The sequence below is a fragment of the Rhinoraja longicauda genome, chromosome 24 (genome assembly GCF_053455715.1).
Source record: "Rhinoraja longicauda isolate Sanriku21f chromosome 24, sRhiLon1.1, whole genome shotgun sequence".
Taxonomy (NCBI): domain Eukaryota; kingdom Metazoa; phylum Chordata; class Chondrichthyes; order Rajiformes; family Arhynchobatidae; genus Rhinoraja; species Rhinoraja longicauda.
This window is the reverse complement of record NC_135976.1, coordinates 28,968,541-28,987,211: the sequence shown is the minus strand read 5'-3', so window position 1 is coordinate 28,987,211 and position 18,671 is coordinate 28,968,541. Positions and strand designations below refer to the sequence as shown.

The 18,671-nt window shown below is 47.7% G+C and overlaps 1 protein-coding gene across 2 annotated transcripts in view; it reads left to right on the top strand.

Moving 5' to 3' along the window:
* Window positions 1-18,671, top strand: part of LOC144605529 (cyclin-dependent kinase 18-like) — an 87,864-nt gene that overhangs the window by 11,042 nt on the left and 58,151 nt on the right. For both annotated transcript variants that reach the window (XM_078420905.1, XM_078420906.1), the window contains exon 2: window positions 14,763-14,893. In XM_078420905.1, coding sequence (XP_078277031.1) covers window positions 14,776-14,893 — 118 coding nt within the window. In that variant the 5' untranslated portion in view covers window positions 14,763-14,775. The remainder of the gene's footprint in view (window positions 1-14,762; window positions 14,894-18,671) is intronic.

Sequence of the window (18,671 nt, the reverse complement as noted above, 5' to 3'; positions counted from 1 at the left end):
CGTTTTCAAGAGATAGTTAGATTTAGCTCTTAGGGCCAAAGGGATATGGGGAAAAAGCCATGATCATATTGAATGGCGGTGCTGGCTCGAAGGGCCGAATGACCTACATTTGCACCTATTTTTCTATGTTTCTATGAACCCGGGTCTTTGGCACTGTAAGGCAGCAATTCTACCGCTGCGCCACCGTGCCGCCAAAAGTTCTGACTTGCAGTCTTAGAATAGGAAACCAATAATTTTTGCAAGATGCATTTAAAGGAATAAACTGCAGGATTGGAGATAAGCAGAGGTCGCAGAGACATGTCGGGCTGGGGGAGAAGGTAACCGAAATGGGGGAAAATGATGGAGAGCTTATGATGAGAATGTCAAAGGTGTGGCTTTGTCAATGTTGGGCCACAGGAATGAGGAGGGAATGGGACAAGGTGTTGTGTGCTGATCTATCCATATATGTTCACGAGAGAGATCGCTTAAGATATCAGAGATACGCATTGCCAATAAATCACTTTCAGGTGTTAGCTGCTGTGGTTAGCAACATCTTGTTAACTTTGCAGACGGCATGAACATCGCTCGAGTAGTGGAGAAGGTATTAAAGGACACAGAGGAACATAGGTCAGTGGGAACTTTGGCAGAGAAAGGACAGCACAGCAGTGCAGCGGCAGGGCCACTGCCTTACAGCGCCAGAGACCCGGGTTCAATCCTGACTACGGGTGCTGTCTGTAAGGAGTTTGTACCTTCTCCCCGTGACTGCGTGGGTTTTCTCCAGGTTCTCCGGTTTCCTCCCATCCTCCAAAGACGTGCGGGTGTGTCGGTTAATTGGCTCGGTATAATTGTAAATTGTCCCTTATTTTAAATTTTTTAATTAAAAAAAAAAAATAATAAAAAAAATAAAATTTACTTAAGGATAAGAGGGAAGTCTTTTAGGACCGAGATGAGAAAACATTTCTTCACACAGAAAGTGGTGAATCTGTGGAATTATCTGCCACAGAAGGTAGTTGAGGCCAGTTCATTGGCTATATTTAAGAGGGAGTTAGATGTGGCCCTTGTGGCTAAAGGGATCAGGGGGTATGGAGAGAAGGCAGGTACGGGTTACTGAGTTGGATGATCAGCCATGATCATATTGAATGGCGGTGCAGGCTCGAAGGGCCGAATGGCCTACTCCTGCACCTATTTTCTATGTTTCTATGTTTCGTGTGGGATCAGTGTGCGGGGATCGCTGGTCGTCGCGGACTCGGTGGGCCGAAGGGCCTGTTTCTGCGCTGTACCTCTAAACTGAACTAAATGGTGGATGGAGTTTAATCTGGGTAAGTGTAAGCCGCTGCATTTGAAAGGTCAAATACAGTAAATGACAGAACCCCGAGGAGCATTGATGTACAGAGGGGTCTTGGAGTGCAAGTTCACAGCTCCCTGAAAGTGACAACGTTAGTTGGTAGGGGGGTAAGGAATTATTGGTTAGTCATGTTACAGCTGTATAAAAGTTTGGTTAGGCCATGTTTGGAATTTTAGAGATACAGTGCGGAAATAGACACCCCAGCATTTTGTGTCTACCTTACCTGTTCCTCCAGAATCTTGCAGCATGACCAGAAGCATTTTATAACAAATAACTATATTTTGAAGTGGGATTGCTGTAGTATTTCTGGGAACTAGAGCTGGCTCTCATTGCACGGTGAGATCCCACGGAGCCCTGGTGCAGATAATCCATTGTTGCCGTGTGGCCGGGGGATTGGCTGGGTTCATCATCCCGACATTTTAATCAATGGCCTAATTCTGCTCCTATCACTTATGATCTTACGGTATGCAGGGAATGGGAGGATATTGATCATATGCAGGCGGATGGGAGTTTGCCTGAGCATCACGTTTGGCACAGATACAGACTGAAGGGCCCATTCCTGTTCTGTACTGTTCTAAGTACTAAGTTCTGTGATTATTTTTCCCTCCTGTCCTAGACTCTCGTTATCCTCCTTCACTTGGTAATGCATCGCTGAGATGCTAAAAGTGACATTTCACTTCAAGTAGTTGTTCTTTTCTCTGGGACAATGCAAGAGGTGAAAAGAATGTTCTGCCCTTCGACAAAACACAAAGTGCTGGAATAACTCAGCAGGCAGAGTCGCCTCTGTGCAGATATTGGTCAAAGGTGGGCAATTGACGTACAGGTTTGTAGGTGAATTGGCTTTGGTAAAACTGCAAAATTGTCCCTGGTGTCTCGGATAATGCTAGTATGTGGGGATCGCTGGTCGGCGCGGACTCGATGGGCCGAAGGGCCTGTTTCCGCGCAGTATCCCTAAACTAAACTAAACGAGATGAGGGTAGGTGGGGCATCTTGGTCACAATTTGCAAATGAAATTGATAAGGTTGACACTTCAATACTTACTTATTTATAATTGCGTATTTTTTCTCCGCTCTGGTTTTCCACTGGTTAAATTAACTTTGGTGTCTAAAATTCACAGAATGTTTTCAAACTTTCAAAAACTCACACCTCCTATTTTTAGCTTGTCAGGCACAGTGTGAATTCGCATCCCTCTCCCAATCCTCTCCTGATCAGGTGGCATCTGGTGCACTGAGATAAAATGAGGTTATAAAGAAAACAATTAGAGATGCCAACTGTAGAACATGACAATGCTTTTGTTATTTTTAGGCTGCCCGTGAACAACTGTTGGTGTGAAACAGTTGTGATGCCGACACAATTGGCAGGGCTGCCAACCTATTTCCACTTCACTGGCACGCCAGAGGTGGCGGGGAGACCTGATCGAAGTATCGGAATAAAAGGGCGTGCCTTTAGAAAGGAAATGAGGAGGAATTTCTTTAGCCAGAGGTTAGCGAATCTGTGGGATTCATTGCCACAGACAGCTGTGGAGGCCAAGTCAGTGGACAGAGTGGATGTGCGAGAGGTTCCACATGGTGCGAGAGACTAGGACCAGAGGCCACAGCCTCAGAATTAAAGGACGTTCTTTTAGGAAGGAGATGAGGAGGAATTTCTTTAGCCAGAGGGTGGTGAATCTGTGGGATTCATTGCCACAGACAGCTGTGGAGGCCAAGTCAGTGGACAGAGTGGATGTGCGAGAGGTTCCACATGGTGCGAGAGACTAGGACCAGAGGCCACAGCCTCAGAATTAAAGGACGTTCTATTAGGAAGGAGATGAGGAGGAATTTCTTTAGCCAGAGAGTGGTGAATCTGTGGAATTCATTGCCACAGAAGGCTGTGAAGGCCATCAGTGGATATTTCTTTGGCAGAGATAGATAGATTCTTGAATAGTACAGGTTTCAGAGGTTGTGGGGAGAAGGCAGGAGAATGGGGTTGGGAGGGAAAGGTAGAACAGCCATGATTGAATGGGCTGAATGGCATCATTCTGGTCCCATAACCTATGATAGTCAAAACAGTTATTCATCCAGGAAAGGAAAGGTCAAATATTAGAAGACACTGCTTTAAAGTGTAGGAAAATAACTGCAGATGCTGGTACAAATCGAAGGTATTTATTCACAAAATGCTGGAGTAACTCAGCAGGTCAGGCAGCATCTCAGGAGAGAAGGAATGGGTGACGTTTCGGGTCGAGACCCTTCTTCAGTCTGAAGCTGCCCAAGCGAAGCACTGTAATGTTCTATGCGCTATTTAATATTGACCTCTCTAGACCCAATCTGGACCTTAATACAATTCCAGACTAAATTGGTTTGGCTTACTTTTTGTTTTAAGCCTAATGCATTTGTTCCAATAGACAATAGACAATAGGGGCAGGAGGAGGCCATTCGGCCCTTCGAGCCAGCACCACCATTCAGTGTGATCATGGCTGTTTCCGCGCTGTATCTCTAAACTAAACTACACTAAACATGATCAGCATCTGAAAAGAGGGAGCACAGGGCAGCATTGCAAATGGATTTCCTTCAGCAACCTGCGTTGTCAAGGATCAAAGCCGACCCTTGCTCCTAACAGATGTTTCGAGGGTGCAAGAAAATATTTCCTGCATAGTTGATTCAGCAAACAGCTCTGCAAAATGCTTTTAATGAGAACAGTGCTGACTGTTTGATCTAACGCCTCTTCAACAAACGATACCTCTGTCTCTCGCTCCCCCCCCCTCCCCCCCCCCCCCTCCCGGCTGACCACCTAACACATGGCAACCAAATCTTTTCCAGAGGCTATGTTGCATTCTGCACGGGGCTGTGAAGGGAAAACTGAGGAGGAAAACAGTCCTTGTGACATGACCGAATACAGTGAAACCAAAATTAATCTTCAAAGGGTGGCAGTGGATCTGTGGAATTCTTTGCCACAGGGTGAATTCTTTGGTGAATCTGTGGAATTCTTTGCCACAGAAGGCTGTGGAGGCAAAGTCAGTGGATATATTTAAGGCAGAGATAGACAGAGGTTATGGGGAGAAGGCGGGAGAATGGGGTTCGGAGGGAGAGATAGATCAGCCATGATTGAATGGCGGAGTAGACTTGATGGGCCGAATGGCCTAATTCTGCTCCTACCACTTAAGGTCTTATGAAAGGATATTTTTACACAGTTCTGCTGGTACGAATATTGATTTTCAGCTTGGTTTAGTTTAGTTTAGAGATACAGTGTGGAAACAGGCCCTTTGGCCCACCGGGTCCGCGCCGACCGGCGATCCCCACACATTAACACTATCCTACACCAGGGACAGTTTACATTTTATACCAGGCCAATTAACCTTCAAACCTGTACGTCTTTGGAGTGTGGGAGCAAACCGAAGATCTCAGAGAAAACCCACGCAGGTCGTGGGGAGAACGTACAAACTCCGTACAGACGGCGCCCGTAGTCAGGATCGAACCGGGTCTCTGTAAGGCAGCAACTCTACCGCTGCGCCACCGTGCTGCTGAAGATTTCTCTAACTTCATCCCCTCTCTCTCCGTTCCTCCCCCACCCAAGTCATCGTACTTGTTTCACTGTTGCCCTGTTGTTTTCCACTGTCCTCGTAGCTCATTCCCACCAATCCCACAGCCAACAATGGACCATTGTGGGCTACACATTTCCTTGATCATCGTTGCTTTTTGCATATCTTCCATTCATTATTCCTAAGTACCGTTTCTATCCCTCGTCTTCCTTTCCCCTGGCTCTCAGCCTGAAGATGGGTCTCGACCCGAGACGGCACCCATTCCTTTTCTCCAGAGATGCTGCCTGGCCCACTGAGTCACTCCAGGCCTTAGTGTCTGTCTTGGCTTTAAAACGGCATCGGCATGTCCTTCCGACACATTTGGTCCGCCATCTCTTGACTGATTCTGCAAATCGGTGGTCATATGATGAAATTATTATTTTTGGAATATGATCTCTCCCTTGCAGCTGAGTCATTTTAAAAGTTGTTCACTTCCCAAGCTGATTAAACTGAATATCTCCATGATGGATTCTTGCACTAAGAGAATTACAGGAACGTGTTGGAGTAGAAATAACCGTGCAGACTAAGCAATGCCAATGCACCAGAGCATCTGGAGGAAGCCCACCCTTGCAACGTTTAAGAAACATTTAGACAGGTGCATGGATAGGTACTGGTTTAGAGGGATATGGGCCAAATGCAGGCTGGTGGGACTAGTGTAGATTGGTCATGTTGGTCAGTGTGGGCAAGTTGGGCCGAAGGGCCTGTTTCCATGCTCTATGACTCTCTGACTTGACTTTGGAATGTTTTTGGAGCCCCAAGGAACAGCAGATGCTGGGAACCTGAGTGAAACACAAAGTGCTGGAGTAACTCAGCGGGGCAGGCGGCATCTCTGGAGAACATGGATAGATGACGATTCGGGTCAGATTAATGAAGGGTCCTGACCCGAAACGTCATATGTTGAATGTTCTCCAGAGTCCCGCTGTGTTACCCCAGCACTTTGTATCATAGAGTCATATGGCATGGAAACAGGCTCTTCGGCCCAACTTGCCCACACCGACCAAGATGCCCCATCTAACACTAGTTCCGCCTGCATGTGTTTGGCCCATATCCTCCTATATTGTTCCTATCCATGCTGCTGTCCAAATATCTTTTAAATGTTGCTCTAGTGCATTGCCTCCACTACCCCCCTCTGGCAGCTCGTTCCATACACCCACCACCCTCTGTGTGAAAGAGGCACCTTGTGAAGAACAATACAAAACAATACAATACAATATATCTTTATTGTCATTGTACAGGGGTACAACGAGATTGGGAATGCGCCTCCGATACGATGCAATAAATTAATTAGCTAGTCAGTATTAATTTAAACAACCCAATGAAACAAATTAGAAACAGTTTTAAAACAGTATAAAGTGCAAGTAGATCTGTGCCGGTTCGCTGTGCGATGTGACCATTCGGCTCAGCAGGACCGATTCATGGCAGCTATGGCCCTGAGGATGAAGCTGTTCCTGAGTCTGGAGGTGCGGGCGTAGAAGGCCTTGTATCGTCTGCCCGATGGTAGAAGTTCGAACAGACTGTTGCAGGGGTGTGAGGAGTCTTTGCGGATGCTGGTGGCTTTTCTGAGGCATTGTGTGTTGTAGATGCCCTCCAAGGCTGGTAGCTGTGTTCCGATGGTCCTCTGAGCTCTATGGAGCTCTATTCCAAACTGACTGATCGTGGGGGACAAAGCTGGGAGAGAAGTGGGGTCAGGACGAAGCCTGGAATGTGATCGGTGGAGATATGAAGAAACAAGGAACTGCAGCTGCTAGCTTACAAAAAAAGACACCAAGTTCGGGCAGCAAATCTTCCCCTGCGCCACTGTGCCACCACTGAGCCACTGTGCCACCACTGAGCCACTGTGCCACCCCAAACTATAACTAGCGTGAACAGATGATGGAGCCCAGCTTGCGATGAATACTTCATGGAGACGCGAGCAAATGCAAATGCTGGTTTACAAAAGTGCTGGAGTAACTCAGCGGGTCAGGCAGCATCTCTGGAGGGAATGGACAGGCAACATTTCAGGCCGGACATCCTTCTTCAGACTTGGAATGTGTTTGGTTTGTTAACTGTTTTGTAAAACTGGAAGTTGCTGGTCCTGTTATAGACAATAGACAATAGACAATAGGTGCAGGAGTAGGCCATTCAGCCCTTCGAGCCAGCACCGCCATTCAATGCGATCATGGCTGATCACTCTCAATCAGTACCCTGTTCCTGCCTTCTCCCCATATCCCCTCACTCCGCTATCCTTAAGAGCTCTATCCAGCTCTCTCTTGAAAGCATCCAACGAACTGGCCTCCACTGCCTTCTGAGGCAGAGAATTCCACACCTTCACCACTCTCTGACTGAAAAAGTTCTTCCTCATCGCCGTTCTAAATGGCCTACCCCTTATTCTTAAACTGTGGCCCCTTGTTCTGTTGTTCACTGGTTGGCCATCTTGACTGATGCTTGTTGATGTCGATGGCAGAGGTACGTTCTGCCTGTTCCACTGAACATTAAACATCTCGCATCATTGTTCCTATACGAGTGGAATATTATAACCTATGTCCCATGCAATATCAGTCGCTGAATGCATATCAATAAACAAATACTCAAATTGCTGTTTTTCAAAGATTACTGTGCATGAATTGGCTGCTTCCATTCCTAAATTCTAATGATCACTGCACCTCTAAAAGTATTTCATTGCATTTAAATTGCTTTGGGACACTCTGAAGTTGTAAGTGGTTAGCTCGGAACGTAGAACAAACCAGCACACAAACAGGCCCTTCAGCCCACAGTGTCCATACTGAACATGATTCAGTATGTTAACTAATGTAAAACTAATCTCCTCTGCCTGCACATGACCCACATCCCTCAATTCTCTGTACATCCGAGATAGAAATAGATAGATTATAGATAGTCTGAAGAAGGGTCTCGACCTGGAAACGTCACCCATTCCTTCTCTCCCGAGATGCTGCCTGACCCGCTGAGTTACTCCAGCATTTTGTGTCTACCTTAGATAGATAGTTTCTTGATTAGTTCGGGGTGTCAGAAGTTACGGGGAGAAGGCAGGAGAATAGACAATAGACAGACAATAGGTGCAGGAGGAGGCCATTCGGCCCTTCGGGCCAACATCGTCATTCAATGTGATCATGCCTGATCATTCTCAATCAGTACCCCGTTCCTGCCTTCTCCCCATACCCCCCTGACTCCGCTATCCTTAAGAGCTCTATCCAGCTCTCTCTTGAATGCATTCAGAGAATTGGTCTCCACTGCCTTCTGAGGCAGAGAATTCCACAGATTCACAACTCTCTGACCGAAAAAGTTTTTCCTCATCTCAGTTCTAAATGGCCTACCCCTTATTCTTAAACTGTGGCCCCTTGTTCTGGACTTCCCCAACATTGGGAACATGTTTCCTGCCTCTAACGTGTCCAACCCCTTAATAATCTTATACGTTTCGATAAGATCTCCTCTCATCCTTCTAAATTCCAGTGTATACAAGCCTAGTCGCTCCAGTCTTTCAACATATGATAGTCCCGCCATTCCGGGAATGGGGTTAGGAGGGAGAGATGGATCAGCCATGATTGAATGGCAGAGTAGACGATGGGCCGAATGGCCTAATTCTACTCCTATTCCTCATGACCTCATCCATGTGCCTGTGTAAAAGCCCCTTAAACGCTGCCATCGTATGGTTCTTAACAAATACAGTTAATCTCTTCTTTTTCTTGCTGAGCAATTTTGTAAGGAACAAGGCAAAAATTCAGAAAACCGACAAGAAAACAACAACAAGTCACCAGAAGATGAAGTTGTCAAAGAAAAGCTTTATTTAGTTACTTGTGATCTCACTGTTGTTGTCTCCGAGAGAAGCTGTTGACTATTTTCTGTTATAAATTTTATTATAAAATGCGTCAACAAAGTTTCGGCTACAAAGAGGGGACTTTGTTCATCGGGTTTTCCCCTTTGCTCTCCTGAAGGTACACACTGTTGCTTGTCTAGGGTTGACTAGGAGTTGCTGTACTTTAGCAATCCTCCCTTGAGTCTCAGCACACATTCAGCAAGAGTCACTGGATGTTGGCCACACGCAGGGAACGAAGAAGATTGCATGCAAAAAGTGGTGGACACTGCCCGGTCCTTCACGGGCACTGACCTCCCCACCGTCAAAGGGATCTCCCAAGATTCACTGCCTTAAAAAGGCAGCCGGCATCGTCAGAGACCCACACCACCCCTGGCCACGCTCTTATTTCACTCCCGCCATCAGGAAACCTAGATTACTGGCTTTACCTTACCTTGCACTGAACGTTATTCCTCAAGGAACGTCCTTTAATTCTGAGGCTATGATCTCTGGTCCTAGACTCTCCCACCAGTGGAAACATCTACTTGACAATGGCTACTTCCACAGTTCATGGCGAATCGGGGACGGGTAATAGATATTGTTATTGCCTCCAAAGGTGTTAACCCATGAACAAATAAACTTGAGTAAGATCGGACATCACCGTAGATTCAGATAATGTGGAAGCGTACGGTTCAGCTTCAGCCCCTCGAGCCCATGGTGTCTGTGCCGAACAAGTCCCAGACTCTCCCTCTAGTGGAAACATCTTCTCCGCATCCACTCTATCCAGGCCACTCTCTCCAGTTATCCCTGCTGCCTTGCCAATATTTATCTCGCAATAGCAGTGCCAATATCGGCTATACAGGAATTAATAAACTGTTGTTTGTCGGTGTTTGCTTTGTTCGAGCTGGCCACCTTATTACCTACGGTACAGCGACGGTTTAACCCAAGTAGTTTTTGGAATGCACTGAAGGGGATATGAAAGGCGCTAGATTAATGCAAGTATTCTTCACATAATGGGGACAAAAGGAACTGCAGATGCTGGAATCTTGCGCGGAACACAAAGTGCTGGAGGAACTGACAGCGGGTCAGCCAGCATCAAGTCAAGTCAATTTTATTTGTATAGCACATTTAAAGACAACCCACATTGACCAAAGTGCTGTACATCAGTTCAGGTACTAAGAAACGAACATACAATGGCACACAAACATAACAGCACATACATAAACAGTTCACAGCGCCCCCTCAGAGGCGCTAGGGAGGAGATATAGGTTTTGAGCCTGGACTTAAAGGAGTCGATGGAGGGGGCAGTTCTGATGGGGAGAGGGATGCTGTTCCACAGTCTCGGAGCTGCAACCGCAAAAGCGCGGTCACCCCTGAGCTTAAGCCTAGACTGCGGGATAGTGAGTAGCCCCAAGTCGGCCGACCTGAGGGACCTGGAGATAGAGTGGTGGGTTAGAAGATTTTTGATATGGGGGGGTGGGGGGTAAGCCCGTTTAGGGCTTTGTATGTGAATAGGAGGCGCATCAGTGGAGGATTGGGTAAAGTTGGTGAAGTCAACGAGTTCTGCACTCAATACTCTGACTGATGAAGGCCATTGCGCTGAAGGCAATAGACAATAGGTGCAGGAGTAGGCCATTCGAGCCAGCACCACCATTCACTGTGATCATGGCTGGTCATCCATAATCAGTACCCCGTTCCTGCCTTCTTCCCATATACCTTGACTCCGCTATCTTGAAGAGCTCTATCTAAGTCGTGCTATCTTTAAGAGCTCTACCTAACTTGACCACTCCTGGTGTTCAGGAGAGCAGTGCTGAACTACTATCTACCTCACTCGTAACCCTCGGACTATCCTTGATCGGACTTTACTGGCTTTACCTTGCACTGAACGTTAAGGGAACGCTATTCCCTTATCATGTATCTACACACTGTAAATGTATTGTCTTTCCGCTGACTGGTTAGCACGCAACAAAAGCATTTCACTGTACCTCGGTACACGTGACAATGAACTAAACTGAACTAAAACTAACCTGACCACCCACATCTACCTGCGACGCCACTTTCAAGGAACTATGTACCTACAATCCCAGACCACTCTGCTCCACAACACTCCCCCGATCCCTGCCCTTCACTGTAGAGGTCCTGCACATGTTAGACCTCCCAAAATGCCCAAATGTAGTTGTTAATGCAGCCAGTGTACATTTAGAACAAGGACTGTTTGGTGTAACGGCCAAAAAGCCAGGCACAGCTGGGACCCATGCAAGTGCCCAGGGCTACAGATACCCTTCAGAGATATTGCATGACCTGCTGAGTTACTCCAGCACCTTGTGATCTTTACATAACGTTGCTTCCATAGCGGTACAGCTGCTGCCTCACAGCACCAGTGAACAAGGTTCGATCCTGACTACGGGTGCTGTCTGTACGGAGTTTGTACCTTCGTCCTGTGACTGCGTGGGTTTTCTCCGGGTGCATCGGTTTCCTCCCACATTCCAAAGATGTGCAGGTTTGCAGGTTAATTGGCTTCTGTGAAATTTCCCCTGGTGTGTCGGGAGTGGATGCGAAAGTCGAATAACATGGAACTAGTGTGAACGGGTGATAGATTGTTGGCGTGGACTCGGTGGGCCGAAGGGCCTGTTTCCAAGTTGTATTTCTAACCTGAGCTAAGCTAAACGAGAGTGGCACAGTGGCGCAGCGATAGAGAGTTTGTACGTTCTCCCCGTGACCTGCGTGGGTTTTCTCCGAGATCTTCGGTTTCCTCCCACGCTCCAAAGGCGTGCAGGTATGCAGGTAAATTGGCTGGGTAAATGTAAACATTGTCCCTGGTGTGTGTAGGATAGTGTTAATATGCGGGGATCGCTGGGCGGCGCGGACCCGGTGGGCCGAAGGGCCTGTTTCCGCGCTGTATCTCTAAACTAAACTAAACTAAACTAATCTATTGCTGTGTGATGAGCCTCGTAAATACCCTGCAACACAGAGTCCCCATTTCCCCAGAGTGATTTTTAAAAATTTGATAACAATCGTTGTGATTCTGTTGACATTTAAGGCAGCCTTAAATGGTGCCAGGATCACATGCTGATGGTCTGATATTCTGGCTATGAAAGCATATAATTGTAAATTAAAACCTTTTACCAGCATCTGTGAGGCGGGAAGTTACTGAGTTACTCTCCCTGCCCTTTGTGTTGCCAGGGTGTAATTTAAAACAAGAATGCCCCTGCTTAAAGAAAGAACGCTTTCAAGGATGTTTCGAGCCGAAAGAACTTTATTTTTGAAATGTGCTCAGTCATGCGATAAAGAAAAACATGACAACCAGTTGGTACAGGCACGTTGGCACAGCGGTAGAGTTGCTGCCTCACAGCGCCAGAGACCCGGGTTTAATCCTGACCTTCTGTGCTGTCCGTGCGGAGTTTGCACGTTCTCCCCGTGACTGCATATGGTTTCTCCGGTTTCCTCTCACGTCTCAAAGACGAGCAAGCTTGTAGGTTGATTAGCCTCTGTAGATTGCCCCTGGTGTGTAGAGGGGTACGATGCGATACGATAGAACTTTATTCATCCCCAGAGGGAAATTGGTCTGCCAACAGTCACAACACACAACCAAGGTACACGAAAACTTGAAATTAATTAAAATTTAAATTAAAAGTGACCAAAAAAGAAAAAGACAATCTTATGGGGCTTTCACGGTGGCACAGCGGTAGAGTTGTTGCCTGACAGCGCTTACAGCGCCGGAGACCCGGGTTCGATCCCGACTACGGGTGCTGTCTGTACGGAGTTTGCACGTTCTCCCCGTGACCTGCGTGGGTTTTCTCCGAGATCTTCGGTTTCCTCCCACTCTCCAAAGACGTGCAGGCTTGTAGGTTAATTGGCTTGGTAAATGTAAAAAATAATTGTCCCTAGTAGGTGTGGGACAGTGTTAATGTGCGGGGATCGCTGGTCGGCGCGGACCCGGTGGGCCGAGAGGGCCTGTTTCCGCGCTGTATCTCTAAACTCTAAACTAAGCTAAACGAACGACTGTTGGCTGGCTGCCATGTGCACAGCGTCTTCACCGGAAAGAACGAACAAACATTCAAACAAATGCAGGCTTATCCCCTGGGCAGAGAATTCTAAAACTAGAGTAATCCCCCTCCCCTCCCCCACACCAGGTCCCCCTTTGTTCTCACCGGTTAACATAGACCTAGCATATGGCCGATCGATGGTCGGCGTGGACTTGGTACTGGAATTTAAAAGTCACTTGGTCACATACATGGACAGGAAAGGCTTAGAGGGTCGAACGTGGGTAAATGGGACTGAGCTTAGGTGGGACATCTTGGTCAGCATGGACAAGTTGGGCTAAATGGCCTGTTTCCATGCTGTATGTTTAAACTCAATCTGAGCACAGCAAACCTTCACACCCCCCCCTTCCCCACTCTCTCCCCCCCCCCCCCCCCCACCTCCTCACCCCCCCAACAATGATGTGATAAATCATATCTAGAATTGTGACTAGATATTCTGCTGCTGTTGCTTGATGGATTAATGTTGGAGTGCTCATCACATGGACACATCACTACTCTTCTTCAGGCAGTGTTGGGGAATCTGTCAGATGCACCAGAGAGCATGTAAGAAAATAAGAACTGCTTTAGTTTAGTTTAGAGATAGAGCGTACAAACAGGCCCTTCGGCCCATCGAGTCTGCGCCGACCAGCCATCACCCCGTGCACTGGTTCTATGTTATTGCAGTTTTGCATCCTCCGCACTAGGGGCAATTTACAGAAGACAATCGACCTACGAACCTGTACGTCTTTGGAGTGTGGGGGAAAGGGCAGCGCGGTGGCGCAGCGGTAGAGTTGCTGCCTTACAGCGAATGCAGCGCCGGAGACTCAGGTTCGATCCTGACTACGGGCGCCGTCTGTATGGAGTTTGTACGTTCTCCCCGTGGCCTGCGTGGGTTTTCTCCGAGATCTTCGGTTTCCACCCACACTCCAAAGACGTACAGGTTTGTAGGTTAATTGACTGGGTAAATGTAAAAATTGCCCCTAGTGTGTGTAGGATAGTGTTAATATGCGGGGATCGCTGGGCGGCGCGGACACGGTGGGCCGAAGGGCCTGTTTCCGCGCTGTATCTCTAAATCTAAATCTAAATCTGAAACCAGAGCACCCTGAGAAAACCCACAAGGTCACAGGGACCTTTATCTCTAAATAAAAAAAATCTAAATAAATCTAAATCTTAACCATATTTGGATCACTTTCCTAACGAGGACAAGAATGATCCCAGGACTGAGTGGGTTAACATTTGAAGATCGTTTGTCGGTGCTGGGCCTGTACTCGCTGGAGTTGAGAAGGATGAGGGGGGATCTCATTGAAACTTACCGAATCGTGAAAGGCCCGGATAGAGTGGATGTGGAGAGGATGTTTCTACTAGTGGGAGAGTCTAGGACTAGAGGTTATAGTCTCAGAATTAAAAGGACGTTCTTTTAGGAAGGAGATGAGGAAAATTTTCTTTAGTCAGGGGGTGGTGAATCTGTGGAATTCTTCGCCACAGAAGGCTGTGGAGGCCAGGTCAGTGGATATATTTAAAGCAGAGATAGATAGATTCTTGATTAGTACGGGAGTCAGGGGTTATGGGGAGAAGGCAGGAAAATGGGGTTGAGAGGGAGAGATAGATCAGCCATGATTGAATGGTGGAGTAACATGATGGGCCGAATGGCCTAATTCTGCTCCTATTATGAACATGAACCTATAGCTGATACTGGTACTATAACAGCTTTCACTTGGTCAGATACGTGGATAGGGGAGAAGGCAGGAACGGGGTACTGATTGGGAATGATCAGCCATGATCACATTGAATGGTGGTGCTGGCTCGAAGGGCCGAATGGCCTACTCCTGCACCTATTGTCTATTGTCTATTGTTTAGATGGCCAAATGTGGGTAAATAGGACTAGCTATTCAGATTGGGCATCTTGGTCGGCAGCGACAAGTTGGGCCGAAGGGCCTGTTTCCGTGCTGTATGACTATGGCTACGTACAGAATAATTAAGTTTATCTGGCCTTATAATGTGCAACTGGTCCGTTTTCTTGTGATGGGAAAGAGATTTGTTTCTCCGTTTGACCCAGTGTCATTTCCCTTTTTGCAGCTGCGTTGATAAGATGAAGAAGTTTAAACGCAGATTCTCCCTGTCGGCACACAGGACCGAAACCATCGAGGAGTCGCTCGTCGAATTTCAGGAACAGATCACAAACCAGATCAACAACAGAAAGAATGATGGTGCGTATCAGGTTATCCAGTAAATACTCAGTGTGAACAAAGGTCTCGACCCGAAACGTCACCCATTCCTTCTCTCCAGTGATGCTGCCTGTCCCGCTGAGTTACTCCAGCATTTTGTGTCTGCCTTTCATTTAAACCAGCATCTGCAGTTCTTTCCTATGCAGGGCTGATCTGTCTTTCTTCAGTCTGAAGAAGGGTCTCGACCCGAAACGTCACCCATTCCTTCTCTCCAGAGAAGCTGCCTGTCCCGCTGAGTTACTCCAGCATTTTGTGTCTATCTTCGATTTAAACCAGCGTCTGCAGTTCTTTTCCCCACATGGCCTCTGGCAGCTGCCGTTACTGTCACAGCCTTCATGTACCATCACTAAACATAATCAAAGCGTTGAAATCGCAGACATTGCCGTTAAAGCTGAGGGAAGAACTGTGGGGAAATAACGAAGCACAACATGAGCGGCGCGGTGGCCCAGCGGTAGAGTTGCTGCCTCACAGCGCTTACAGCGCCAGAGACCCGGGTTCCATCCCGACCATGGATGCTGTCTGTACGTTCCCAAACAAGCCCTTAGACCCACCAAGTCCACGCCGACCAGCGATCCTTGCAGGCTAGCACTATCCTGCACACCAGGGACAATTTCCACAAACCAATTAACATATTGTTCAAGGTTTAGTCGGCGTCTGTTTACTGCCGTCTCTGATTATTGTCAACCAACTGACCGCGAACGCGAACTCGACACAAATTGGCGCCTTTGGACTGTGGGGGGAAACCGGAGCACCCGGAGAAAACCCACGAGGTCACGGGGAGAACGTACAAACTCCGTACAGACAGCACCCGTAGTCAGGAGTGAACCCGGGTCTCTGGCGCTGTGAGGCAGCAACTCTACCGATGAGCCACCGTGCTGCCCCATGCCCTCTAGTTTGAGATACCTGTACTCTGAGAAAAGGAAGGTGACTATATACTTTATGCCCTGCGTCTATATACTAAAACTCTTGTTTGTTTTTTGTTTGTTCCTGAACTACAGCCAAAACGGTACACGATAGTGCGACACTTTTAGGCCCACCTTACTCACCGTCGTCCCTTTGGCGCCAATGGAAGACATTTCATTGAAATCGGTGTTATATTTTTAAAGTTTAAATCTATCTCCGAGGGAGGGAGGGGGGATAATGGGGGTTGAGGGGGATGGAGCGGGGGAAGAGGAGGAGGAGGGAGGGGGTGAGGGGGGGAGGGGTGGGAGGAGGGTGGGGGGGAGGGAGGCAGGGGGGATGGGAGGGAGGAGAGAGGGGAGGGGGGGAGAGGGGTTGGGGGCGAGGTGAGGGTGCTACACCAATGCAGGAGAGGTTTGGGCCCAACAGGTCCACTTGGTCTAGAAGTCTTAAAAATCTCTATAAGATCGTTCCTCCGTCTCCCACATTCCGGAGGAAAATTTTCCAAGTCTTTCCGATCTCTCCTTATGACTGTAGCCCTCCAGTCCATGTACCATCCCTGTGAATCTTCTCTGCACCCTCTCAAGCTTAATCCTCAGAGTGTGGGGCTGGGGCTTTGTTCTCTGCAACTGATAGAGGTATAAAATCATCCCGAGGACCATAGATATGGTGAATGGTCACAGTGTTTTTTCCCAGGGTGGTGGGGCCTATAGAAGAACTCGAGGCTACAGATTTCAAGGGAGAAGGTAAGGTTTTAATGGCGGGCCTGAGGATGCAATATTTTCACACAAGATATAGTTTAGTTTTGTTTATTATTGTCATGTGCACCGAGGTACAGTGAAAAGCTTTTTGGTTGCGTGCTACCCAGTCAGCGAAAAGACTCTACTTGCTCGCAATCGATGAAGAGAATAGCATTTAGTGTAAGATGGAGTCGAGTAACGTCAGATTAAAGAGGGTCCGAGGGTCTCCGATGGGGTGGATGGTGGGTCAGGGCCACTCTCTAGTCGGTGGTAGGATGGTTCAGTTGCCTGATCAGAGCTGGGAAGAAACTGTCCCTTTAAAGTGGATGGTTACGTGGAACGAGCAGCCAGAGGAAGTGGTGGAGAGTTGAGTACAAATGCAATTGTGCGGGAAGGAACTGCAGACGCTGGTTTACACCGAAGATAGACAAAAAAAACGCTGGAGTAACTCAATAGGTCAGGCGGCGTCTCTGAAGAAAAGGAATAAGTGACGTTTTCAGGTAGAGACCTTTCTTTAGACTCGACCTGAAACGTCACCCATTCCTTCTCGAGATGCTTGCTGCCTGACCTGCTGAGTCACACCAGTATTTTGTGCCTATCCGCAAATACAATTGAGCGGGTACATGGACAAGAGGGATATTGGGACAATGGAGGTGGCTCAGTTAGGCTAATGGTGGTGGCTCAGTGAGGCAATTTGGTCGGAGTAGATGCGTTGCTGTGCAACCTGTGGAACTCTATGTTGCGACCAGAACAGCACGCAATTTCAGAAGTAGAGGTTGCTCATTGGAAGCACAAATGTGTGGACAGATGTGTATATCTCTGGAACGCTCAAAACCGGAGACTTACTGAGTCATTATATATAATTTAACTCCAGGAGAGGCAAACTTTTGATCCAGTGGGAACTTGAAGTTTAGGGAGGCTTGGCAGGAGAGAGGAGAAGAGGTAAAGATCACATCAGCCATGATGTCACTGATTGATGGATCAGGCTTCAAAGACCGTACGGTTGACTCCCTCTCCCATCTCTTATATGTTTTTGCTATCTCACATTCTAATCAACTGCGATTAGATGCTCTGTTTTGGGACTTGGCCTCCTATTAAAGTTTCACAATTTGTAAAGAAAAATTGTAGGTTTAGTTTAGAGCCATTAGTGTGGAAACAGGCCCTTCGGCCCTCCCGGGTCCGCACCTACTAACGATCATTTGTACACTAGCACTATCCTACACACTAGGGACAATTTACAATTGTAACCAGGCCAATTAACCTGGAAACCCTCACGTCTTGGAGGGCAGGCGGAAACCGGAGCACCCGGTGAAAACCCATGCTGTTCACGGGGGGGGGGGGGAGAACGTACAAACTCCGGCGCCCTGAGGCGGCAATTCTACCGCTGCGCCACCGTGCCGAACCTTGGGTCTTGGCAACGGAAGGGTTAATCAGTGGGCTTTGTGTGGTTCAAGTGATAATCTTCAGGATCAAAGAGAGGTGGGCAGAAAGAATAGCCTTTGAATTCTGAAAGCTTTTTGGCAGTCCCACATCCGGCTCCTTTGATATCGTGCGCTCGCATTAATCTGCTTGATGAAAAATAAGCCCATCAATAAACAGCAGAAAAACAATTAAAATAAATCACTCGTGCGTCCCATGTGTCTGGGGTTGTGGCAAACAATCATCGGCAAACAGCGGTGAAGTCTTATCGGCAAATTCGTGTCCATTGCGCTTCGTGCTGCCCACAATTTCCCCCACGCCCCACAGAAGAAGCGGTTTTCTCAAAGCTCTGCCCCCCCTTTCCACGTTGGTTTTAGTTTTACAGGTGCAGCGCGCAAACAGGCCCTTCGGCCCACCGAGTCCACGCCAGCCAGCAATCGCCCTGCACACCAGCACTATCCAACACGCACAGAATTACAGGACGTTCTTTTGGGAAGGAGAAGAGGAGAAATTTATTTAGTCAGAGGGTGGTGAACCTGTGGAATACTTTGCCACAGAAGGCTGTGGAGGCCAAGTCAGTGGATATTTTTAAGGCAGAGATGGATAGATTTTTGACTAGACAATAGACAATAGGTGCAGGAGCAGGCCATTCAGCCCTTCGAGCCAGCACCGCCATTCAATGTGATCATGGCTGATCATTC